At 45.7% G+C, this 27,602-nt stretch overlaps 1 protein-coding gene across 2 annotated transcripts in view; it reads right to left on the reverse strand.

The window, feature by feature from the left end:
* The window catches only part of LOC119178576 (proton channel OtopLc), a 114,911-nt gene that overhangs the window by 61,831 nt on the left and 25,478 nt on the right, over positions 1-27,602 (reverse strand). For both annotated transcript variants that reach the window (XM_075882305.1, XM_075882303.1), the window contains exons 3-4: positions 15,752-15,978; positions 3,838-3,952 (exon numbers count right to left, since the gene is read on the reverse strand). In XM_075882305.1, coding sequence (XP_075738420.1) covers positions 3,838-3,952; positions 15,752-15,978 — 342 coding nt within the window. The remainder of the gene's footprint in view (positions 1-3,837; positions 3,953-15,751; positions 15,979-27,602) is intronic.

Raw genomic sequence — 27,602 nt, forward strand, 5'->3', positions numbered from 1 at the left:
CGAGTCCTCGAGTTTGAAGCTCAAGCTTCAAAAAGGAGCTTCGTCAAGTCGAGCGAAAAGTGTCAACGAACGACACTAAAAGGCTAAATCGGTGTTGCGCCTCTGGGCACTATGCCTATTATACGTACGCCGTTTAAATGTGTTATAGTCGATTTAATCGGTCCGTTCTCACAAAAGTTGCACCCTGGCAACTGCTCAATTTTGACGCCTATTTGCCATTTGATATGCAGATGCCATTGTACGCCCCGCAATTGACCCTGTGCATGTCCCAGAAAGATTATTGAGGTTTTCTGTCCAGTCGGGCAACCGAAGGAAATTGTAAGTGACAAAGGGACAAGTTATACAGCGGAACTCATTGGAGATGTGGGCCGTCTTCCAGCCATCAAGTTTTTTTAACGACACCCTACCATGCCATGGTGATTGGGCCCGTCAAAAAGATTATTGGAACGCTAAAAACCATGTTGAAGAAGATGTATCTGGAAAAAACACAATCCTGGGACAGATATCTCGCCCCACTCCTTTTTGCGTACAGAGAGGTGCCGAAAGGGAGCTTGAGCTTCTCGCCTTCTCAGCTCACTTATGGCCGTAACGAGCGAGGACTATTCCCGGTGTTGAAGGAGCTGTGGCGCAATGAAGACATTGACGGCACAATGCGCACTACTTATACCTACTTGGACGATCATCAAAACCGCCTTGAAAGCATATGCAAATTGGCGCATGATGAGTTAGAGTGAGCATGCGCAAAACAAAAGGAAAGAGCCTTCCTGGAAAACTGACCGTTGTAGTTAATGTGCTACTTCTTCTGCCAACGGATTCCAGCAAGCTGCTCATGCAATGGAAGGGCTCATTTGAAGTCGTGGAACGTAAGAAATGAAGTCATGATTGATTGATTGATATCTGGCGTTTAACGTCCAAAAACCACCACATGATTATAAGAGATGCCATAGTGGAAGGTTCTGGAAATTTCGACCACCTTGGGTTTTTATTGTGCACCCTAATTTGAGCACATGGTCCTACAGCATGTTCGCCTACATTGAAAATGCAGCCGCCGCCGCCAGGATTCAATCCCGCGACCTGCGGGTCAGCAGCCGAGTACCTTAGCCACTAGACCACCATGGCGAAGCGGAAGAATAAGGTCGACTACGTTGTCGCGATAAGCATATAGAAAAAATTTCCCACATTATTATCCTTAAGGGGCCCTGAAAAAATTTTTCAATAACCATGAAAACAAATCACTCCAAGAGCTTATTGTCTCGCAACTATAACGCCGCAAAAATTTTAAGAATCCGTCCAGTACGAGTGGAGTTACAAAGATTTGTCACACTCTGCAATCACATTCTCTCTTCTCTCGTCCCGACGAAAGCGCTGGAAGCTAAGCAGAAAAAGATGGGAGGCGCAAACAAAGTACGTCACACGCGCCTCATTACTTTGAGCAATGATTTTTTCTTTGAATACGCGGCTTTTTCAGTGCGATCGCGAGAGCACGCGTGGGCAAGTCACAGCCTCTCACGTTGATCTTTGTAACGACTATGCGGGCCATGTTCATATCAGGCAACGGCTGATGGTCACTCTACGATTGATCTTTGAGTGTCTTCCGTTATTTGTCGAGGAAAAAGAAAACAGTTTTAGCTGATCTTGATAATTTATAGTGGATTCCAGCACGCGTGGTGCGCTATAACATTTCGCTCACGTGTTCTTGCGAGCCTCTAGTACAGATCGGCAGCCTTTTCTGGCCATGGTCAAAAAGTGTTGCCGGGCCCTTTGAACAAGTACATGGAATGCGAAACTTTGCCTGTGCAGCAGGTGTCAGTCATAGACAAAGTTGATGAAGGGCCACCGGAAGTGATCGAGGAACAGCAATGCGAAACAACTTCACGTGATCGAGATTCCAGCCCCTAGTCTATTTCGCACGCAGATGACATTTGATGTAGAATTATCAGGACATCTAAGTTTTTAACGTTCCGAGCTACTTAAGTTGTTGAATAACTTTCAGATCATTTTACGAAGCCTCTGAGGGAAAGTGTACACGTGTCCTTTTTTTTTAACCCGTTAGAACATTGTGACATTTTTCCCACCTCTTCGTCACCTCAAAAAAATTGTGAACGACTTTCTTAAACGCCAGATTGTGATGTACTATCAGAAATTTGGCTCATGACCACTCATCAAAGAACTCAGTTGAGCCACTAACGCACACACGCAAACATATATTTACAGACAAAGATGATCAGTAAATGATTACCGTGAGAGGTACTCTAATATATGCAGTCTTAACTGCGCTAATTATTTGACTCAGGAGGGGTTCGCCATGTTTGTAGCCGTTGAAGGAAGCTAATGCCGGTCGCTCGAAGGCGATGTTTCTTCTGGCTGGTTGACGTCGCCAACGCGCGCCAGCCCTCGCCATGGCACAGATCTCTGCATTAACATCGCGGTAACTCGGCCACCAAGCCACGCAAGGGTTGTCTCAGCGATTCGGAACGACCTCAGCAGCAGTGGTGCACAACCCACGGAACACGATCAATCGGCTTGAACGACAGTGAGGAAAAGGGCATCTAGCCCGATCCCTGGGCCAGCTGCCTAGCCGCAATGCAAGCCTCACTCGGCTTTGTAGCCCTGCAGCATTCAGGAGTGCCGGCCGGAACTTCAACCAGAGTACATTAATGGTAGCGCCTGGAGGATTTCGCTTAGTTCTCCGAATTGGAAGTCCAGCCCAGAACCGTCTGTCCTTGACCACTGCGCAGCTGTGCCGACCACCGACACGCGCACTGTCACAAGCATTGCTCGTGCAGACACTTCGATTTCATTTTGATCACCCCAGCACGATGACAACTTATTTGTTTTACACGCCTCTGTCATGACAGGAGCCATGACACATAAATTTGCAAGATGGCTACATACATTTTGATGAACAGAAATGAGCCTCTTATATTTGCTTGACATGGCAAAAGTAAAGAATGAACGAACTCTGTTGGCGAGGCAACAGGCATTCGAACCTTTCAAGCAGCAGATTTTGGCAGCATAAAAATGGTTCTCATCATCACAAATTAGTCTAGCAACACTGCGTTTATGTCAGTTCAGTCATGTTTGCAGAGAACTGGGTTTACTCATGCACTCATTCAAAACAAAAACCTGCTGAAGTAAACAACTTGAGTGCTTGTGCTCACGCGTTGTCACTAGGAAACGTTGATAACTTACGCGGAACAGGAAATCCCTTGATTAACAGCTCCCCCCCCCCCAAACGCACAAATCTTGTGATTAACCGATTCAGTCATCTTCGTCTTAGGCATGGTTGCCCTGATCGGCCACGCCAACCACGGCTTTGGTTTGCTGCAGGCCACATCCAAAGCCTTACTTTCGCCATATTCATAATTGGCATGCTAACCGAGTGAGAAAGCCGTATGCGAACAAACATGTGATATCGATAGCAAGGGGATAGTAAAGGCGAGCGCTAAACGCACGTCTTCGCGAGTTTCGACCGATTCAAAATTCAAAAAATAAGAAATGAAAAATGAACGAGAGGTGTTCTATACAATTCAATAACCTTATAATTGTAAAAGCTGGTGAAAGGCAATATTTAGAACATCCACGTTCACCTCAATTAATGCAAACAAGTCTCAGGATGGCCGGCAACCGCCCAGTGTGTGTCGTTCGCGTCTTATTTGCGCATTAAACTTCAAATTTCTTGGGACCTTTCGATGACGGCCGCTCACACACCCTGCACAGGCATGGACGACACTGTTCATTACAGTTTCCATATTGTAACGCATACGTTAGGAAGTTAGCGGTCAAAAAAACGCGTTACCGCCAACACTGCAGCTGCATGGGGCCTTTAGGACCCACCTCGTCGTACTCCTTCATGGAGAACAAATGGCCATGGTAGGTTGATGTGAAGATACAGCCGAGGGTCACGATGAATATGGCGTAGATAAGGCTCAACATCGTCGTCAAGTTTCGTCTGTGGAGAAAAAGAACATGATCCATTTAGGCAATACGAATAAAGTTCCTATCACCAATCACATTACCGGCCAGAGCACGAGTTGTGAGAAATAAAGCACAACACGTTCTCTCAGATCCCCATTTTGAAGTGAATGCAAATGATTGCGCATTTTCGTTGTGTACCTTGTTGTGCATAATTTACTAACACAGTCAGCAACAGAAGTTCTTTTCATAGCAAATGACTCCCGTAAAAATAACTAATACTGTTTCTCTTCTGAATCTCAAGTATGCAAGTGCCGTGTGTTGAAAGCATTCTGGTTTTACGTGAAACGCAAATGTTTTCCATTCACCTAAAAGCAGGATCCCTCTTGTGACTACCTGAAATAGGCAAGAGGCTTGGATTTCATTTCTTGCAATAAATACGCCGTTAAGCCGCGTGTATTTCGTTCTGTTCTATCGAGCAGAAAAACTGGGCTTCTAGTGCCCGTAAACTTCTCTTCCGGGACAAGTCTTTTTCGTACCACTACCGTGTTGCATCCCGTATCTCGACGTACAGATGCAGCTTTGCCCTCAAGCAATCCTCTCACTTGTGGGAATCGAGAGCGCCCTCCAACCTGGCGCCTCGTTCCCCAGCTGCCGCGCGCGCGCCGTCAGCGTAGCCCGGGCGCGCATAAGCACCGGCATCCGCCAAGATGGCTGCCAGGGCACCTCTTGGTCTGGGCCAGTCAACCGTCGGCTCCTTCCCGTGCTGGCATGTCTGGGCACGCTACGCTGGCGCGCTGCGCGGGCCTACGCAACACCACCTAGACTATTTACAAGGCCCGTTCATACCCCTCTCTCCAGACGGCATACGTCACGCTAGTTGTCCGATGTTATGACCGGTACAGCAAGGAGGTGGCTTGCAAGGGACGCTCATTGTCGTAACGGTCAAACGCTGTCCGCGTCCTGCAGGAACGCGGGAGGCGTCTGTGTGCGCCGCAGGAAATGCACATCAGCGTCGCTGGCACACACAGTCGGCGTCTAGCGCGTGCACGGACGGCTATAAAAGGAGCGTGTCGGGAGTGCGCTGTGCTCTCTCTCTGGACTTCGCTGGCCCGCTCGTCTCGAGTGCGCTCTGGGCCCTTTGATGGAAAGGCGCGTCTCTACGCTCTCGTTGCAATGTACTGCTCTTGCAAATATGTAAATTAAACGCATCTTCTATTTGTTCGTGAGACGCGTCGCAAGAGTCGTCCTTCGCCGGATCCTGGGTGGCAGCCTCAACCTCTCCCCGGACATATCACCGACTGTCCAGTGGCCGAGGACGCGTCGCTCAGGTGGTGGTGTTGGTCACCCCGCGCACTTTTTTACCCCGAACGGCGGACAAGCTACGACAGGTTTGCCTTTCATCGCTACCTGCTTCGCTGGTTAGACTGCGTTAGGCCTGGTGCTGCATCGCACTGCTCTGAGTCTTCGTCCGTTCCCACGTGTCCTATTTTATTGGTGTTGTATTTGTGAGTATGTGATTACACATCGATCAGTGCGACATGGGACGTTGTTGTGTTCCCGGGTGCCGCGGCAATTATGACAGTGGTCCCAAAGTGCGTGTTTTCGCATTCCCCAAGGATGAAGCTCGGAAGAAGTTTTGGATAAAAGCCATTCCGCGAAAGGATTTCACACCAAGCATACACTCCAAGGTGAGAAACTGCTGAAGTTTGTGGTCTTACCGGCTCTATCACATTACTGGCGTTCTGGCTCTGTTACTGTTGAACGGAGCGAGTATCATGAGTGGAGATGGTAGTTTTGTCGCGCTTCAGGTAGGGCAGTGTGGTAAAATAGAACAAAAATACTCAGGCTCGTGTCAAAGTTCCCATTAGCCCGTTTTGTATGAAAGTAATAAAGTCACTGTTATGCTTGGTGCAGGTTGGTGAACTCCACTTCCTCGAGGCTGACTTCTTCACAAAGCTGTCACATTTCGACGCAGCGTCGGGACGGACATTGACAGTTGACAGCGAGAGGGTGCGCCTAGTGTCAGATGCTATACCATCGGTGTTTCCGAACTGTCCGTCCTACCTGAGCACGAAACGCAATCGTCGAGAATCTCCTGTCTCGAAACGAGCTCGAATGGAAGACGAGGCCTTGAGCAAAGCGATTAAGGACTCTATATGCGCAAAAAAAGCGAAGCGGAGAAAAATGCTGTGTCCTCTTTCTAACACGTAAGAGGCAAGCTTTCTGCTGTATGCAGTAATGATTTCTGGACCATCAAGGCCAACTATCGTTGTGTGATGTTTCTCCGCATCGAAGATAATCCTTCACCGCACGTGAGGTTTTCCGTCACTGTGCTTGCTGATCTCTCACTTGCAGTCTCAGCAGGTATGATCAAGCTGGTTTCATTACCTTGTGGAGGCGCAGTTACCAGACGCAGTGCGCAACATCCGGACGTTGTCCTCACTGCTCCAGAAGCTGGAAAACCACATGACTGAGACGCCTGAAGTTGCAAGTCCGTCGAAAACAGCGTCAGTGTTGCAGCATATCGGCTCCTTATTGAATGAACTGTCCCAAGACAGTGACACGAACGAAGAACACAGTGCTTTGTTTCGTTTGCTAAATGATCAAAAAGCTCTCGCACTCGCTGCCCCCAATTGTCGCTACAGTGCTGAAACATTAGTGTTTTCTAGCATCCTGCACTCCATATCTCCGCACGCCTATAACTTTGCCAGATCAGCGTCGACGTCGACTTTACCCCATCCTTCAACCCTGCGCCGCGTTTGTTCCAAGTAGGGAGGCGATCCACTGAAGGAGCAAAACGAATCGAACTTCCTTTCCTACATTCGAGAAAGAGTGAAGGGCATGCAGCCGCACGAAAAGACGGTGACACTAATGGCTGATGAAATTCACATCAAGCCATACTTCGATTATAAAGGGGGCAGCATAGTTGTATCTGCAGCCAATTCTCAAGAGGCAGCCACAACCACTCATGTTTTCATGCTTCAGTCGCTCTTGTCGTCAAACAAAGATGTGCTTCACATTCTTCCTGTTGCTAAAATGACCGCCGAAATTCTACATGACTTCTGCAAGAAAGTAATTTTACAAGCAGAATCTATGGGCCTCAGGGTCATTGCTGTAATTTCCGACAACAATTCCCTCAACCGGAAAATGATGTCGTTTTTCTCAGAGAAACAGGAAGTAAGCATTGTACATCCTCATCCAGCCGACAACAATCGGCCTCTGTTTTATGTCATAGACCCTGTGCACATACTGAAATGCATCAGGAACAACTGTATGAATAAAAAAACAAAGGAATATGCTTTTACTTTCCTGAAGTGAGCCTGTCAGGAATATTGCCCGACGGGCCGCCCAGAATGAAAGCAGCATCACTTGAAGCCGTACGGCAGCTGTATGCACTGGAGCAGACATCGCTTCTCAAGCTTGGATACAAGCTAAATTCCAAGGCAATCAATCGACAACACCAATGGAGAGACAAAATGTAAAGTTGGTGTTAAATGTCATTAATCCGTTTGTATCAAACGCACTTGAGACGCGTGGCGATGCCCTTGAAACCACATGTGCCAGTTCAACAGCTCTCTTCATAAACATCATATTGACGTGGTGGAAAATCGTCAACGTGAAGACCCCTTCGAAAGGTCGCCGACTGAACGACACCCTTCAAAATCCAGTGAATTCTACGGTGGATCAACAGCTGGTTTTCCTTAGTGGCATGGTAGACTGGCTGGATGCTTGGAACAGCGTGAACATGAGCCGTTGCTGCTTGACAAGGGAAACACATTCTGCTTTGAAACTCACTTGCTACTCCCTTGTTGAGCTGTCGCGGTACTGTTTAAAAGAACTGAAGTTCAAGTATGTCTTGCTGAGAAAATTTCAAACTGACCCTCTTGAAGATCGCTTCGGTCGCTACCGCCAGCTTGCTGGTGCACAATATCATGTTTCCGTGAGGCAGCTTCTGGAGTCTGAAAACAAAATTCGTCTGCAAAAGCTGCTGATGCTTCCGCAGGCAGACATCAGCAGCTAAAGTGGCACAGAAGTATCGCAACATAACTTCTCTGTTCCCATCTCAAATGATGAAATTTCCAACCCAAAGCATGACATGGAGGTCGTTGCTTATATCGCTGGATATTGTGCTCATTCAGCACTGAAGAAGCTGTCGTGCGCATTTTGCAGCAGCGTGCTTGTCCTGGAGAGCAGGAACATAGATGTGGAAGGTAACACAATGACTGACAAGTTGTCAAGAGGAAGCTTAAAGTTTCCGCAGCCATGTACTGTGCACATGGTGCTGGTGACGCTTGTTGTCGAAAAGCTCACCAAGGGAGAAAATGCAAAGGCGTTCCTCGCGTCGAACAACCAACGTGGCATTGTAAGTTCCATTACCACATCACTGCTAGGAGATGTTGAGCTAGAGACTTGTGAAAATGGCCATACCTCTGAGACTATCGTGCGGCATGTAGTGCGTGTTGCAACAAACGTCGCTCTGAACAACTTTTGTAGACTTCGTAATGACACCATCCAAAGCACCGCACAAAAAAGGCAGCTGAGAGAAAAATCAAAACCCTGAACAAGAAAAGAGGTAGGATGGTTTTAGCCTTTCGTCCTAATAAAACCACTTCTACAAATGCGTTTCTGACTATTACAGTTTGATCACTAAAGTGTAAAGGCAGGCGTAAACAAATACAGACCGCACAGGAAGAAAAAAAGAACAAAAAAAGAAACACCGGCTTTCAATAAGTGCCCACAGCACATATAACGAGAACGAGTGGCGACGACGGCCTGGGTGCAGGTGGGCAACTAGCGTGACGTCACGCTCTCCCTGGAGGGGCCTTGTGAATAGTCTAGGTGGTGTTGGCCTACATCACAACGCAGCGCCATTTCCCTTTGGGCCGCACGTGACATCCTCCTCTCCTACGAGCTATGTTGCGCCCGACGATTCGCTCGTCGCGGCAGATGCTCTCAGGCCTCCACGAGAGGTTGACGCGCTGCTTAGCAGGCGGCTTCTCGTTCGTGCGTTCGACTTCGGCCCTTGTGCGGGAGTGGTAGCGCCCTAGGCAAGCGTACTTGCTCGGTCTTGCGGAGTTCCCTATACGGCCTGCAAGCCCATGAGTGCCGCACTGTGCTGCATCTTGAGTTAATGAACCCGTTGTTCTTGTTTTCCTGCCTTGTGCGTGGTTCCTGCGCCGTGTCGGAGAAAACGACGAAGCCGGCCACAGGGTCGTCGCACGCAGCGGCACTGGAGGACGTCGCATCCCTACACGGTTGCGCTTAGTAGGTAAGTCTAGTGCAAACCTATCTCCACACACTACAGGCAGATTTCAGACATCAGCGACAGTTGGGGTAGGCATCGACATCGTATTCACGACTGGGATAGTCTCCCCAGTCTGAATTACGACGTACCCTTCATCCGGTTTTTCCGGTGTGTGAGCGTTGTCTACTTCTTTGGGTGACGGCGTGCACGACGCCAACCGCTTTTCCTGAGTTTGAGTTGTCTCCGCCGACGACCCGTTCCTGCCACTCGACCAGCCTGTTGCTGACTGGTTGTTTCTTGTCCGAGACCAACATTCAAACGCACAGTGCCCTATCTTATTGCACAAGAAACATGGACTTCGGCCTTTGAACAGGTGCTTAGCAGTTTATGCTTTGCAAGCATCTTCTGAGCTATCCTTATCTAGCTTGTCCTTGTCCATATTGGACAAATTCTGGGTTTCCAGTAAGCATCCTGCGTTCTGCGCTAAAGAGTGCCATTTTTTTTTACAGTTCCTCTCCTTCAGAAATACCCTCAGGGTGGGTGAGCTTCCTTTCATGAATTGTTCTGAATTTATTACGTCACGAAGAGCGTCATATGTTTTCTCGACATTTGCCAGCTCCATCCAACGGTCGAAATGACCTGCTATGCGAGAAGCATATTGGAGCCCCGTCTCTTTGTCCTCTGGTCTCGCCTTACGAAATTTCTTGTGGTATCCTTCAGGCGTATACGGGAATCGTAATAGCAGTATTGCCTTCACGTGCTCTTAGTTGGTGGCGGAAGCAGAGTCAAGTTGATTAATCACGGATAACACCTCTCTCGTCAGGCACAAGCAGAGCGAAAAGGCCCATTTGCTCTGAGGCCACTCTTGAGACACTGCGACGCGCTCAAAACGCTGCAAATATGCGTCGAGGTCATCTGGCATCTCATTGAATGGTGGCGATAGCTTGTGCGGGCCACAGCAATCCATTATAGCTGGGACGCTGCGTCGTCGCTTACCGGTCGCCCTCTCTTTCGCGCGTTCGAACCAGTCGTCTGATCTCGCAACTTTATCTTCAACTGCAAAACGCGCTCCTCGGAGTGCAGCGGTCTTTCCTCCAGCGCTATCTTTTCTCGCTACTCGTCACGAAGTTCCGCGCGAAGGTTCCTTTGAATTACGCGCTCCACGTCAACCGATTGCTGTAGTGCTGATCCCGTTAGACCCCTGTCCGTTCCGATCGTGTGCAATTTCTCTAAATCGATCGGTTCGTCCCGCCCGTCTGGCCATCGGCAAGAAGGTAATGCTGATCTATCCTGGCAAGGCTCGCCAAAATTTGTGGGCAACTGTGGGCGCAGGTTAGCCAGATGAGGACAGAGGACGCTCGAGGACAATGAGAGACTTTTATATACACGAAGCCGGACAAGGGAATACACACTACATAAACTCACACATGTGTACACGCGTTCGTGGTCTTACGCAGAAGGGAAGTTTATGTTTTAGTTCGTCCACTCACGTTGTACTTTTGAAGTGTGAACGATCCGATTGACCTGGAGCTCTCTCATCATCAGGAGGCGGTATGCCTCGGGCTTGTGGAGTCCGTACCGAGGTGAGGCCTGGCCTAAAAGATAACCGCCAGGGACATCCCAGTACGGTGATCAACGCCTTGGCTTGCCTGTACTCACACCGAGAACAGCGTACCGACGACTGCCGCGGACATACCTGGGACAGCGTCTTGCTCCGAGACCAGGACAGCAGCTGGCCGGGAAGAACGTTGCTTCAGACGAACCCGGGTTGAGGTGGGGCGATTTCTAGTCCAGAACCCACCCGAGAACTTCAACACCGAGACGAGGCCCGGACACGGAGGGTCAGAACGAGCAGTCGGGGCGTGGCCCGAACTTGTTCTTGCGCTCTGCTCTTTCAGGTTAGCCGAGCTGTCCCCGTGGCTCAGGAGCTTTTCACGAGGTACGCCCACGAGCACGCGCATAGGTGAGCTTCATCGTTTCACCGCTATCTATCATGGTGATTCCCGCGCATCCTGAAATGGTAAATCGGCCCCGCACACCGATCTTCTAGGTCAATGCACGACGCACACTCTCCGGGGCAATGTTTTTCTCCATACCGACTTTGGACCGAGAAATTAACACGTGATGTTACGTGTTTTTGAAAGGGAGAGGACCATTGGCCACCTATGCGTATCTGAATAGTTCTAGGATTTCAGGAACTCGGAGGGGGCCTTTATCTGTTCGAGGATTTCCCGAAAACACAGTAGGCCTTTCGACTCCGTTTCTGAGTCCTGAAGAGGAGATTAATGTCCGTCTGGTCTTGGAGATATCCTATTTCAGAAATCTCCTCGAACCAGGAAAAGAGTCAGGTTGATGTTGAGGCTGTCTATTATGACAGTCTAGCAAATAGACTCCATGTACAGTCCCATTTTGCTTACTTTTCGTCCTTTTTTGCTCCCCCTTCAGCTAACTTCACAAATGGACGAAATCGACCCCGGAGACCACTGATCGAATCAAAATATATGCTCTTCAATCTATGTTTTTATTTACCCTCCTATAATATGACCTATGCGCACATGGAATACTATACAGGAAATACAATATGTAACTTCTTGTAGCATAAAAAATAACTTTTGAATTACAGAACAGGAAATACAATCGGTAACCCTAGGTAATATAAAGCGTGTGAAACTTGAAATATAATACAGGAAATACACTAGACAACTTTATGCAGTGTAAGACATGTTACATTTTGTTTACAAACGGCAATTACAATTTTACATTTGTTACATTTCGTACGTTTTTTACAAACAGTAATTATTCAAACAGTTACAACGTTAAAGAATCCAAACCCTTGATCCGAGTGTGGGAGAGGACGTTGTTAGCCTGTGCACAGCAAACGTTAAACTTTCATCCATATAACCCGGCTTTTCCTAAAAATCATCTATTGATAAATTCAAAAACCCATCTTGTCCCCTGAACCAAGATGCAAAATAAGGTAATATAAATTGACTATTACTAAGTGAATATGAATTTGGAAAACAACGCAATAGAATGGTGAGAAAAAACAAAACAATCAAAAACAAATAAATAAAATAAAATTAGGAATCTGAGAAAAAAGGCTATTGAAGGCAATAATTGCCATCGCTCAAGTAAATCAATTGAAAATATAGTAATTTAAAATCAAATTATTAATAATGAAAGAAGGTATTTTGTTATAAGTGCAATAAGTCGGTGGAACAAGTGGTCCAGTATAATTTCAAGAGAAATAGAACTATTTATAATTATATAATATTGAGGTAGCAGGAGAGAACCAGGAAAAAAGAAAATTTGGAAAAAGGGAAGAGAAAAAAAGAGAAAAACCTTATGGTAATGGGAAGAGTTGTTCTTTCACCTTTTTTTTTCTTCACGGTGTCAATTGATATTTTTTCTCCCTTACTCTCTCCCCCCCTTTTCTTTTTATTTTCCCTTTCCTTTCTCTCTCTTGCCTTGCCCAAATTGTACTCCCAATAATTACTGTCCCTTTCCCTACCCCTGTCGAAGAAAAAAAGTAACTTTATGTTGTAAGTATTTATCTTGATGTAGTTCACATTTCTTCCAATAATTTGAGTGATTCAGCATCTTTCAAGAGTTGGTTCCTTTTCGTGGTTAAATCATTCGCATATTTATTTTTTAGTTTTTTTGTATATTTACACATTATTCTGCAATATTTCAAGTAATGATTCAGATTCTTAGCCATTGCCCCACAGAAACATTGGTCACTATTTCGCATTTTAGATCTTTGTAGATGAAGTGGGAATCTACCGTGGCCCGTTAATAATTGTGATTTATTGTGATTTGCGACAAAAGCATTGGGAATTTTATCAATGGAAGAGATCTATCCCTCACTATAACAGTTGTTTTGTTGTACTTCCAGCTTACACCGGTCATTTCATTCATTACATATTTGTTTTGCTATTTCGGTGCTGATAAACTTTTTCGACAATGGTAAGTAAACTTTTTCTCCGTAATTTATTGTCTTTTTTGCCAGTTCATCTGCGATCTCATTGCCGAAATTTCCACTACGTCCCTACACATATACCTTGTGGGGGTGCTGACACCCCCCCTGTAATGTTGTCTGCGCCGCGTGGCGCACGTGTCTCGCCCCAAGGCTTTATTTCGGTGGTGACCGCCGCCGGGCGATAGATGGCGTTGTGGTCGCTTTGAGTGCCACTGTTGGTGGAGTGGTGGCCCTGGCGGAGGGCGGGCCTTGGTGATGGGCGAGCGTCGCGCGAGCCTCTTCTGCGCGTGGCGGCTGCCGCGAACTTGTCTGTCGCGTGGGCCCCGGTGCTCGGCACCGCGGGCTTCGCGCCGGGGTCCCGCGTGGAAGGTCAGGCGTTGGCGACGCCGCCTTGGGTATGTGCTAGTGTGTTGGGTGTGTTAGTGTGTGTTTATCATGTCATTGTGTGTTTAGTGTGTCAATGCGTTATGTTATTTGTATGGTAGCCTGTTAATTAAAATTGATGCAACATTCGGCGGACGATATCGTCGTCTAAATTAAATAATAAATGTATGTTGTGTGCTTTGTACCGACCGTGTCCACTGTGTCCGTTCACTCCAAGAGCGTGGCGTGGCGATGCGCGCGTTCGATTCGCCGAGACCCCACAACCTTAATTATTTGTTGCTTTTGAGTTGCTTTGTGTAATCTTATTTTGTTTCGTTTATATACGGGTTTAGGTTATCAGGATTATTAATGTCTTGGAGACATGATAAAAGTTCTATAATTATTCGATACCTTTGATCTTCTTTCTGTTGAGTGACATATTTTGGTCCTACAGCTTATAGCTATAGCATCTGCCTTAAAATTGTTGCAATATCTAGGTAGTGAGTTCTATCTAACTGCCAATATTTTTGAAAATTTATTAAAAGCTACAAACGCTGCTCCTGGAATATATAAATGACATCAGCCATCGGTAAAAATATAAATCTGAACGTTCTATCAAAATGTAGTTTATATGGAAAGCTCATTTTTTCCGCTAGGTGGCATTCCCATTTATCAACTACTGATCTAATGCCCTGCGTATCATATACGTCGTTCGCCCAAGTGAATGGTTTCTTTTGCTGCATTATATTATCTACTTCCACTTCTTTTTCTATCCTAAGCTGAACGGATGGTAAGTTTAATAATATATTTATTGTATTGGTATACACAGTATGGTATGCTTTAGTTATTATTATTATTGGTATAACTTGGATTGTTTTTAGTTCTTTCTCCATAATTGATACATTTCTATACCGTATCGGTGCCGCATATGTGATTTTTCTTTTTGTTGCTCTTTTGCATATTTTTCTTAAATGTTTCTCTTTCATCCCTTTATTTTTTTCAGTAAACATATTTAAATTCATTGTCAATTGTGATACTTTTCTTTTACGTATTCCAGGTGATGTAAGAACGTAAACCTTCGTCAAATATTACTCCTAAAATTTTTATCATGTCTAGGTAAATATTATTATCACCAAGTTTTAATAACAATGGGCTTTTTATACCTTCCTTCAAATAATATCTTAGGAGATTTTAGTGTAATAAACTCAATTTGCTTAGTTTCAATCCAGTTGTCTATTATTTGTGAGGTTTTATTTGCTGTTTGTTGTAACTCTCTTTCAGACTTGCCTTTGACTATTATTACTATATTGCCAGCAAATGCTTGAATGAATGCTTTCTCCGAAACTCTTTTAACTAACAAATCTGATCTGTTATTGTCCATAATAATGGACCTAGGGGTAACCCTTGGGGGCAGCCTTTCTTTCATTTCATCCTTAGGTTTACCTCCATAATTATATATATATAAATAAATATATATAAATAAATAAATAAATAAATATATATATATATATATATATATATATATATATATATATATATATATATATATATATATATATATATATATATATATATATATATATATATATATATATATATATATATATATATATATATATATATATATATATATATATATATATAAGGGAAAGAAGTGTATACCTAAGGGCTCGTTTTTCCGTGTTTTAACATATTAATAATGAGATATAACAGACAGTAATGCCAAGGAATGTACAGGGGAAGTTATTAAAACCAATAGAATGTAAATAAGAAGAAAGAAAAGTGGATGAAAAAATCACCAACTGTGAGCAGGAATCGAACCTACGACCTTCGAATTACGCGTTCGATGCTTCGAACACAGGAAGCACCAAATTGTTGAATGTGGAAGGCTTCGCTAATCTCGCGCTCACGCTCGAGCAAGGTTGTTAGTTCAGCACTCCGTCCTCGTCTCTTCTATCCCCTTTTTGTCATTTGCGCTGTTAAGCGCTTTCTCCGTCTACCATGCAGCACCAACCAGCCCAATCATGCACCTTGTTAAAGTTCCAACAAGCCTTTTCAGGCAATTTTCCATAGGCACATAATTGTGTATTACGCAAGCTTAACAGGTTTCCACTTCAGGATTCTTTATTGTGCGAGTTTATATTGCAGTCTTATACCATAGGCGCTACGAGGTAGTAGAGGTTCCCTGTGGACATCACCCGGAGACATACAGCTTGCTACCGCTACGTGCATAATACATTACTCACCTGGTGGCGGACCTGTTTGACTCGAGGCTCTCCTCCGAAGAAGGAGGGCGAACGTGATTGGTGGAGACGCTGTCCGGCTGCAAGTTGCGCATGCGGAAGCTCATGTTGGTTGGTGAACTGCGGCCGCTTGAGCAAGGCTGGCTGATCGTGTAAATGTTCACATTGCATTTTTCTTCGCTTTCCGTGCGTGTGTCAGGAAGCGTCTCTCCCATGCTGCCGGGCCCTTTCTGCGAGAAACACCACTTGAACAATGTGCAACATGCTTTAGAACCAGTCGCCACATTTTCAAATTATCCAAAGACCAACGTCCGATCACAAGTACATCATATATTACAAACTACACCAGCAGAAGCTACTGGTAAAATCAGTAATCTTTCAACTTTGTTAATGGTTTCTGCAGCAACATTTCATGCCACCATACAACCACGAACATTGCCACCAAAGAACTCTGTTGTCATGGTTAAATAGAAAAAATGAAAAGTGCGACAATTCATTGAAGTATTCGTGAGTAGGTTATTACCCCTCTCTAAAAATCTCTGTTCGTATTTGCTACCCGTTTATCATAACTGTTTTTTTTCTACCCGTTCATGATGACTCTATGCTTATGATGCATTGCAACTTAGAACCAGCTGTTCACCTTAGACTCCTGCCATGCTGTACTATTTGTGGTAGATATAAAATTCGGCAGATCCCACGTGCTCTGGGAATCAACGTGATGCGAAGCACGCCTAAGGAAAGTGACTGTGGTGCAATTGTTTCTTGAGCGAAGCAATACAAAATGACGCTAAACATCTGTACAAGTGTTAAACGCAGCGACTTGTATGTTGATCTCTCTCAAATGTTTTACATGACCAGTTGTTAACAGTCATGAAACGATGCCAACAGGAACGTTGGTATTTCAAACACCAAAAGCCATAAGTGGAAATGCAGCATTTTTGCTTGCAAAGATCTCAGCCCTGGATAGTACTGCGCAGACCAACTTAAGCGGATCGTGCTGAACTACAATGGACGCTAACAAGACGTGACGCCTGTGTAATTGGAGTACACATGTAACCTTTATATAATTTATTGTTCAGCACTCTCACCACAATTACTGTTTCTTCAACACTACGTCCGCATAGGGTTTTTTTTTCCAAAAGTGTTTGGAGACGTGGCATGGCTCCACAGTAGAATACTGAATTTCCACGCACAATGCTTTGATTTAATTCCTCCTGCGCCACTCATATTAAGTGTTTGAACTCGTGGGGTACGCACGGCCGATGTCACTTTTTTAACGCTTTCGCATTTAAATTACGAGTCACGATGATGAACACAATCAGTTACTTGACTGAGCTCCGAAGTTCACACCGTTCCCGTCTCCTGTATGCGTTCGGCCAGGATTTGTCAAGAAACGTAGAAGAGCTTCGTCGCCGGCGCTCTTCAGAATTTCGCGATTTATTCTCCGCGGAGAAGAAATTGTTGCCTACAACTTTTGTCTTTTTTGCAGAAGAAAAAGTAAGGCGAATCCTCTCAGATAACGAAGGTCACGTTTTTGGGCAGAGCTTGTTTGCGAGAAATGCCAGATCAGTCATTGAGAGTAATTTTTAAAAAGCGCCGCGCCAAAAAAAAGAAAACAAAATGCCCTTAGTTTACATCTTGCCAAAACGCAAAAGAATAACGTTCCTTTCTGGGCAATAGTATGAGGAAGACACACGTGGCTTGAGGGGTCTTATGCTTCCTACAAAGACTGTCTTGTAGAGCAATGTCTTGTAGAGCGACTAGCGAGCCCTTTCTGGGGAATCCGTGTGCGGAGAGCATCGACGTGGAAGCCCTTGACTATTCGCTTCCACACAATGAATTATTGGAGAGCGTGAAGGTGTGCATAACAACGAGCTAGACTCGCGATCAAGGTGGGGTTGACGATGGAGTCTTTCTTAGAACTGCTCATGGTACAGTCTACGGCATTCGCGTTGCCAAAGAGAGGGCGGGCGTGTGCATTGCGTCGACTGTAGTAGCTGACGCATTCCTCAGCCGCGTTGATAGAAAAGTGTCAGAAGGTTTAGCTGATACTGCGGAACACATCCTTTGTTAGGTCGATGACTATCTAGTGCTCGTACACAAGAATATTTACAACGATGACGTCTTTGATGAACAATTTTTAGAGAAAATGCCTGTGCTCGGAGGTTCGCAATAGAATTTCTTCAAGATATGTCGCTACAGTTTTTGAATATATAGTTACTCTTTAGGGCAGAGCACGTGTGCTGGCGTTACCGTTCATGAGCCACAAAACCAGTGCTTAATCTCGCATGCGGTCACCATGCCTAATCAAAAACACAATATTATTTTTTGTAAGACGATAGTCTTAGTCTTTCTTGGGGACCTTCAACGCAAAAATTTTGGTCTGTCTGTCGGTGTCTGCTTACCTGCCTGCCTGCCTGTCTGCCTGTCTGCCTGTCTGTCTGTCTGCTAGAAAAGGCATACATTAGTAATTTTAGGGACCGTAGCGCTTATCACGCTGCGCTAACCATGCAACGCTTGCACGAGAAGGTGAGTGTTGCACGAGAAGGTGAGACGTGATGGTGGTGGCACCAACCCATCGCCTTGCGTTCTACACCTTATCATCCCTGAGACGGGCGCGCACACCCGTCTCAGAGCCACGTGCTTCGTTTTCCAAGAACACTGCCAGGTGGCGCTCATGTCTCATGTGCGACGTGACTTGATGCGCTGGTTCGCCTCCGCTGCACGCTCGAGGCACTCTAACGCAGCGCCTCAAAAAAATCATTCTCTGATTTTCTTGCGCAGAACATCAAATAAATATTTCGCTCTCTCCACACGCAAGACTATCGTCTTTCCACGACATTTGCAGATTGCATGCAGATACGGGGCCTTTTTTTACTTAAAATCTTTGTTTCTACAATCATGTGCGGACAACGTCTGTTTTAGCCTTTATGACCCGATAAACAGGCTTGGTACAGCTGGGTACCCCAACCGTGTTTTGAACGCTGCAGAATACTCAATCCAGTAATTAAAGGTATGGAAAGAACCCCCAAACGAAGCTTGCAGTTCTTTTCACACACAGGTTGGCCCACGGCCTGCAGTTGCATCGAGGTGTGGTGCAAACTCGACGTTTACAGCATCTTTCAATGTTACGCCCACCACCTCGAAAGATGCTGGAGTCCTGCACCACGCGGAGAAAAGAACACCTGTTATAAGTGTGCACGAGTCCAACTGAAATAATGATTGATTAATTTGTGGGGTTTAGCGTCCCAATACCATCATGTGATTATGAGAGACGCCGTAGTAGAGGGCTCCGGAAATTTCGACCACCTGGGATTATTTAACGTGCACCCAAATCTGAGCACACGGGCCTACAGCGTCTCCGCCTCCATCGAAGGTCGAACTGAAAGATGCATTATTTGCCAGTTAAGTAAGCGTGGCCGAGAGACGATACGTATGCGCACCTTGTGGCGCATGCTGTAATCAGTGCTTGTGACGTATAATTCTCGAAACAAAGATTCCAGGTAGAAGCTTAAGAAAGACAGTACGTGAATCTCTTAGAGCAGTGTTTTATATAGAAAGGAATCAGAACCGGCGTATGAGCGCATTTATACTAACTGCTGCTTGGTCAAATGAATTTTATCGACTACGGGCTGTAACAAAAACAAGGAAAGAAAAAGATGTATGACTTAATTGCATGTTCTGTTGGCTTCTTTGACGTTTGCGTGCATGCACCACTTCATATATTCAAAGCATTCATGCTATGAACAGAGGTTCCTCTATTTTCCCCCACAGATTCATGGGGTGGCGTCTTCCATTCCTCGAGTTCAACGCTTGGCTCTGTAAGAGATACGGTGCTTTCAGATAGCATGTGGCCTTTCATGGCGCTATGCGGGCAACAAATGGGGAGGCGTCTCTGCTGGGTCACTAGCGCTATGAAGTGGCACGGCATTGCATCGAGCCACAAAGAAGCCGCGTCAAGGAACAAATTTGACAGGTGTGTGGTATTAGAGAAGGACACAGATCTATCGCATGTTTGTGGGAAAGCGCCCAAACGCACGTGTGATGCAAGCAGCCCTAACCTTCATGTGACGCCGCATAGCGCCCACTTTCTGAAATAAGGTGGACTGATGGCTCCTGTAGAACAGCGAGCGTTTGCACTAGAATTGAATTAAATAAAGGAGGCTTTGCTATGAATAACTACTTGAAAGTAAGTGCTGTAGGTGTTTGGTGTATAGGTGTGTGCGTGTGTTAATGTAGCTTGCGTTTGCGCTCTTACTATATTTACAACCCGCAGGTCGCGGGTTCGAATCCCGGCTGCGGCGGCTGCATTTCTGGTGGAGGCGGAAATGTTGTAGGTCCGTGTGCTCACATTTGGGTGCAGGTTAAAGAACCGCAGGTGGTCGAAATTTCCGGAGCCCTCCACTACGGCGTCTCTCATAATCATATGGTGGTTTTGGGGCGTTAAACCCCACATATCAATTAATCAATCAACCAATTAATCAATCAATTTAACCATATTTTAAAAAAATTGGCAGATCCCGCGAATAGTGGGAATCGATGATATGCGAAGCACGATTGAAGAAGGTTGATATGTAACGTTAAAATTACCACAACGTTACGGGCCGCATGGGTGTAGCACACAAATATAAACGTTACGCGCACTCGGGTACCTGGATAAGATGGAAGCACGCTGTATATCGCGTAACGACGGCACCACTAACATTTTCAATACCAGCCCCACCAGTAGTATAGGGATGTAAATTATGCCGTACATGACTTCGATGTCCTGATTATCATGTTGGCGTCTACATTTGTTTGTTGTCGTCCATTCAAGTCACGTAATGAAAAAAATTAGTATATGTCAAGCTATCGAAACAGCCGCGAGCGCATCATGAGCGCCGTATATAGTCCTGTTCTTGTCAGACACGAATGTCATGATTGTCATGTTTGCACCAGTCATATTTGTTTTTATTTCTGAGATAGAATACACCACATGCATGTCATGATTAACATGTTTGGACGTGTCATTTATGTTTGTCATTCGTTCGCGTCACGTAATATTGAATTTGGCATATGTGAAGCTACAGAGAAACATCACCCAGCGCATCATGAGCTCAGCATGTATGTAGTAATGTTCCTACATAACACACACGTCATGATTATCATGTTTGCACCAGCCATTTGCATTCGCCATCCAGTCACGTCACGTAATACCAAATTTGGTATATGTGAATCTAGCGAAACGGCCGTGAGAGCGCAATGAGCGTATGGCGTGTAGTCATGAGCTACATGACATGCCTATCAAGATTTGCACGTTAGGTCATGCCAGTTACGTTCGCCATTCAGTCATGTCATACCATACCAGCTTGCAATATGTCAAGTAAACGAAACCACCGCAAGAGCAGCAAGACCCTGGCATCTAAATAATGACATTCAAGACATACATGTCATGATTTTCATGTTATGACAAGTCAATCATGCTCGTCATGTAGTCTTGTTATGCCATACCAAGTTTGGTATGAATAGCATTACCCAAACGGCCAGGAAAACTAAATGTCGTGGGCGGCTATATAGAAAGATAGGCACACACGGTCTAAGACGCATTTCACATCCCAACCACGGAGCCGCCTGCACCATCCTATATGAGTCGTCTTTCAGGACATGAATAAAGTCTACCATATCAAATCCATACAAACGCTGACTGACAAGTGACAATGTACACTATCCAGTTATGTGATTCTGGTTGCATGCAGCACCATTCAACCATTTAGCATGTGCTTTGTAAGCTAATGAATTAATGTTTTGTTTGTCGAGTGTGGGTGGCACTTGTACTTCACTCACGAAACGGCAGCTGAAGAGAGCGAGCAATGCTGAGTCGTGCGTCACACATCTTGTTTCGCATGAAAGCAATGGTGAGAAAATTTTGATTACAACCCAAGAGAACGAAAACAACCTTTGCAAATAGTTATTACGAGTGGATGAACTGACTACACTGGAAGAAGTATGGCTCAAAAGCTGCGAGATTGAAGTGACTTCCAGAAATGAATTACTTCATCATTTGTAACTGTAACTGTTTCGCTCATCTGGCAAAAAATACAAGCATCGTTTACACTACGTACGTGACTAGTAATTAGTAGCCAATTGTTCATGCTAGGTATGTTAATTTCTAGAGTAAATGGGCACGTTGAGCATGAATACTCTTGCAAGCATGTTCTTACAGGGTCAAATGAAGAGGCCTTAAGGGAATACGCGCTGTGATGTGCACGCCTTCATGAAGGTTTTACTGTACATTGTAATCAGATACTTTGCATAAGTGCTAGGAGTCATAAATGTTTTCTTGGACAGCGGTCTGGTTTTGGTAGATGAGGTTGGCTCAATCGAAACAAGGGGACACTGTATCAAGGCTTTATTCCTGTGACCGGTGCGCGTGTACACTTGAGCGTCTTTTAAATTTTAGCCACGCAGGAAATACGTACGCCGGCAGCGTCAACAAGGTGATCCAACACGATAATCTGACGAAAACCGAAGTGGAATTTGGAGGAATTGAGCTGCAGGCCGACCCGTCGAAATATGGATAGGAAAGTCAAAAGACATTCAAGGTGGCTTGCGAAGATAGGTGAGAAAATGATCACGTCGTCCAGGTAACACAAACATGTCGCCCATTTAAATCCTTGTAGGGTAGAGCGTGTCCATCATTCTCTCGAAGGTTGCTGAAGCGTTGCAGAGACCGAAGGGCGTGACATTGAATTGGTAAACACCGTCAGTGGTAACGAAGGCGGTCTTTTCTCGGTCCATGTCATCTACAGCGATTTCCCAGTAACCCGATAGGAGGTCGAGAAATGAAAAGAAGATGGCGCCATTGAGGCAGTCGAGGGCATCATCAATGTGTGGTAGAGGGTACACGTCTTTTTTGGCAACTTTGTTGAGGCGTCGATAATCAATGCAGAAACGTCACGAGCCGACTTCCTTCGTTAATACTATCTATCTATCTATCTATCTATCTATCTATCTATCTATCTATCTATCTATCTATCTATCTATCTATCTATCTATCTATCTATCTATCTATCTATCTATCTATCTATCTATCTATCTATCTATCCACTTACGACATTTAGCTCTCCTGGCCGTTTCGATAATGGTATTGAACTTGGTATGGCATAACATAACTGTATGAAGAACATATTTGATTAGTCATAACATGAAAATCATGACAGGTATGTCATGAATATGATGATTTACAATTCATGGCCCTGGAGCTCTTGCGGTGGTTTCGTTCACATGGCATGTTGCAAAACTGGTATGGTATGGCATGACTGCATGGCGAACGCAAGTGACAGAACCTAACATGAAAATCATGAAATGAGTGTCATTTAACAACATGACTACATGCCACGCTCATGATGTGCTCGTGGTCGTTTCGATAGCGTCACATATACCAAATTTGGTATTACAGTACGTGAATAGACGACAAAGCTATCTGACCAGTACTAGCATGATAATCATGAGATGCCTGTCATGTAACAACATCACTACATGCCACGCTAATGATGCGCTGTCGGCCGTTTCGCTAGCTCACTTGTACCAATTTTGGTATTATGGGACGTCAATGGATGAAGAAGGTGTGATACTGGTGCAAACATGATAAACATGAGATTGGTGTCATGTAACCACATAACTGCATGCTACGCTTATGATGCACTCGCGGCCGTTTCGCTAGCTTCACGTGCACCAAACTTGGTATTACGTGACGCGAACCGACAGCATAGGTAAATGACAAATACAAACATGATAATCACGACATGCGTGTTATGTAACAACAGGACTACATGCCCACTGATTATGCGCTCGTGGCCGTTTCGCTTGCTTCACATATTCTAAATGTGGTATTACGTGACGCCAATGGATGACGAAGTATGTGAGTGGTGCAAACACGAATAATCATGAGATGCGTGTCATGTGAGAACATGACTACATGCCACAGTCAAGGCGCTGATACATTTCGATTTGAAAAAAGTGGGATTTCGACGTGACGCGGGGAGCGCGCTCGCCGGCATTGCCACGCCAGGCGCCAGTCCTGCCATATATATACCCGCATGCGCGCGCCACGCTGCGTTTCTTTGACGCATGCGCGTTTCAGCGCATTCCGCGTCCCTCTGTCACGAAAAGAGGGAGACCCGGTGTCGTCTGGGTACCGCGTCGACGCGAAATGCAGCATGTCGCCTTTCGCGAAGGTTGCTGTCGGGCCGCGCCGACGGACGCTGGTCGCGCCTGGCGTCAGTCTATAGCGTGCTCGCGTTTTGCTAACGTAGCGTCGCTGTGCCCAGCATGCGCGTGCGTCAACGCTACACTGAAGTATATTGGGCGCTTCATGATTCGCTCGCGGCCGTTTTGCTAGCTCTGCATATACCAAATTTGGTGTTACGTGACGTCAATGAATGACGATGTATATGACTGGTGCAAACAATTTAATCCTGTCGTGACTGTCATGTAAGAACATGACAACATACGACGCTCATAGCGTGCTCGCTGCTATTTCGCTAGCTCCACAAATACTAAATGTGGTATAATGTGATTTCAATAGATGACGAAAGTAAACGACACATCCAAACATGATAATCACGACACGGAAGTGATGAACGGCATCATTTACCTCCACCTCGTAACGTTGTGCTGATTTTAAAGTGACACCGAAATTTCTCATTCATGCTTCACATATGATCGATTCCCACTATACGTGCGATCTGCCGACTTTTTGTGAGCAATTTAGCCACTTCTTTCTGAATCACTTCTCGCTCGGACGCTTACACGCGGTGCGGCCGAGGGTGAAAGGGCGCAGAGTCACCAGTGTTGATTCGGTAAGTGACAATTTTAGTCTTGCCCAAGGGACGATCGTGGGTGTCGAAGATGTCACTGTATGAGGACAGAACCTGGCGTAGAGCGTAGGTCTGGTTAGGCGAAAGCTCTTATCCAATCATGTTTCAAAAAATAGCATCCTCTGAGCGGGGTCACCGTGAGACTGCGCTTCGATAAGGAGCAGATACAGCAACAACACTGACATCGTCGTCTGTTACGGCAGTTAGAGACATCTGGGCTAGAGACATCTGTCAGGGCAACACTTGACGGGTGAAACCTAAGTTAAGGAGCGGAAGGAACACACAGTTATCCGCTATGGTCGCGATCGTATACGGCACAGTAACACGGCGCGTCAGCCGAATGTCAGTAATCGGCGTAACGATAAATCACCGTAAGGAACGGGAGGGGCAGATGACAAAGACACGTACGTGATGGCTCGAGGTCGCAGGCCAAGGAAAGTGGTTGGGCTCAGGCGGCTGGTGGACTGTGCAGAGTAGTCGGCAAAGATTGGGAGATCAACGCTAAGGGTACCAGATGAACAGTCGATTAAGGCCGAGTGTGAAGAACGGAAATCAAGGCCAAGTATTAGGTCATGGGGGCAACAGGCTAGCGCGGCAAAAATTTTACGGAGAGTCGACCGGCAATGCTGAAACAAGCAGTGCACATTCCGATTACTGGTACAGTACCACCATCGGCAACACGTATCGCCTACGTCGTAGACGGTGTCATAATCTTTTGCAAGCGGCGCTGCAGAGAAGCACTCATAATAGACAGCTGCGCACCTGTGTCAATGAGGGTGGTCAGAGGAACATGGTCGACTTGTACCTAAAGCGAGCTGTGGTGCGTGGGACACGTCAGTAGAGATTTTTCGGCCTCCATTGGTAATGCAGCTTCCCCTCTATAAGCTGGAATATCTAGTTTTCCTGCTCCTATCGTCCAGAGAAGCTCGGCGAGGAAAAGCGCCGAGGTGGCGGAGAGCGGTATTGGCGGTGCAGCGGCGACGGGGAGCGGGAGTTGCGGCGACCCGACGAAGAGTCGTAGTGTAGCGGCGACCGGGCAAAGGGGAGTCAGTGGAAGTTCGTAATATGACGACAAATATAAATTGAAGGGTGTGGCGGCTGAACGTCGAAGGGTCGCAGGTTTCACGCGCGCAGAGATAGAGAAGGTCTGTCGTGGTTAGTTTGACCAACGGCGGTGGCAATTGCAAGAAACGTGCCCATGCTGGTGGCAGGAAAAACAGATATGGCGGTCGTCGGGTGTTCGCTATTCCGAAGTGTTACAGAAGGGCATTGTTGGAGGTGGAAAATGCACATTGGCAAGCAAAATAGTCAGGTCCCATCTATAGCTTGCGCTGACTCGTTCGTAACGGTTGATGTTTTTTCGACGTCAACGCCATCCTGGCCGGAAAACACACCGGGATCACGAGCAGGAGGTAGAACGACGTACGTAGAAGTCACGGATAAGGCAGGCGGGGAAGACGACGGTTGTTCAACCTGTGACATGGTTGAATCTATGATGATGCGGCCGTTGCGGAGCTTCGTGATGAAGACAGGGAAGTGCCCAACACCTTCACCACAAATATGTTACGTAAAAATGACACGAAGCGTGTCTATTTAGAATCTGTATCGACACTCATGCGTATAACATCGACTAAAATGGAGGAGAGCACGCACGACCGACAGACCACTTCCTCGTTGTCGTCTTCTGATCGCCAATATGTCAGCTACGTAGCATTATATAACCTTGTTTTAGCTGCTGCAATTAATCACGTAGCATAATTTATTCCTTCCGGCAAATACTCGCCGTGTCCAGACTTGTCCGCAACAGGCCGTGGTAGCCCTTTGTGTTCAACAGGCTTCCATGTTGATTCAGGAATAGTGTTTGTGAATACCAGCCACAACCACGAAAATCCAAATTCTAATGTGGAGCGAAGCGGGATGGTGTAAGCGCCAGGCTGAGTATGGCTCAGTATATTGGCGTTAGTTAGCTAATAAATGTGGTTTACAATGTGAGTAGCCTATTTTTGCTGGCAAAAGGGTAGTGACTATTTATTTTTGAACTTTATTAGAACGTGCACTGTAGTTGTTCAGAAAGAAGGACATTTTACAGACGTTCAGGGCTTTACATATAGTCCTGCTCTAAGTGGTAACAAGTTAGGAAAGAAGGGAAAACTTAAGGGCTCGTTTTCTCTGTTAGAAACAATAATAATGAAAACTGGCAGACAATTATGCCGAGGAAAGTATATGGCATATTGTTAAAAGTAATTATAATATAAATGCGAAGAGAGAAAAGTGAAAAGGATAACTTGTCGTGGGAGGGCACTAAACCTGCGACTTTCGAAAAACGCTTTCGATGCTTCAAATGAGCTACCACGGCGGCTCTCCCCCATCCACTTTATTGCGCTTGTGAGTGCATTAAATGTGGGAGCTTCAATTAGCGCTGCCATTGCAGCGAGTGTGGGACACTTATTTTTTGCCTATTGGTGCCCCGTAGCACGTGATCTCATTACGAGGTGGCAGCTGACAAATAATGCCTTCCATATAAAACTTGAAGACAGTAAGTCTACCAGAACGAGACCCTCCCTATTAATGATCAAAAGAAGGGTAAAGTTAAGGACTTTGTTAGAAACAGACAGACTGATTACTCTGACTTGCATGAACAGCTGGTCGGACCAACCACCGCGTCACAAGCGGTCATGGGGGTGCCGGAGCTTCACCCCTCCCCTCCTCTAGGGGTCAGACCCCTGTGACCGGTCAATGAACCACTCGCCCAGAGCTACCAATCACCTGCGCTGAGTGGTGCACACACTTATTTAAGGCCGTGCTGGTCTATTGTTAAAGGACTCGCACCAGAAGACTTGGTCGTGCTGGCAGGCTCTGTTGGTACACAACCTGCTTTGCCTGTTATACCTGGGTAAACATTGTTTTTCAATACGTTTGCCTCTTTGTTCAACTCCTATATTCTATTCGACCTTTGTTCAAACTGTATATATATATATATATATATATATATATAT

Source organism: Rhipicephalus microplus, chromosome 2 (genome assembly GCF_043290135.1).
Source record: "Rhipicephalus microplus isolate Deutch F79 chromosome 2, USDA_Rmic, whole genome shotgun sequence".
In the NCBI taxonomy this organism is placed as follows: domain Eukaryota; kingdom Metazoa; phylum Arthropoda; class Arachnida; order Ixodida; family Ixodidae; genus Rhipicephalus; species Rhipicephalus microplus.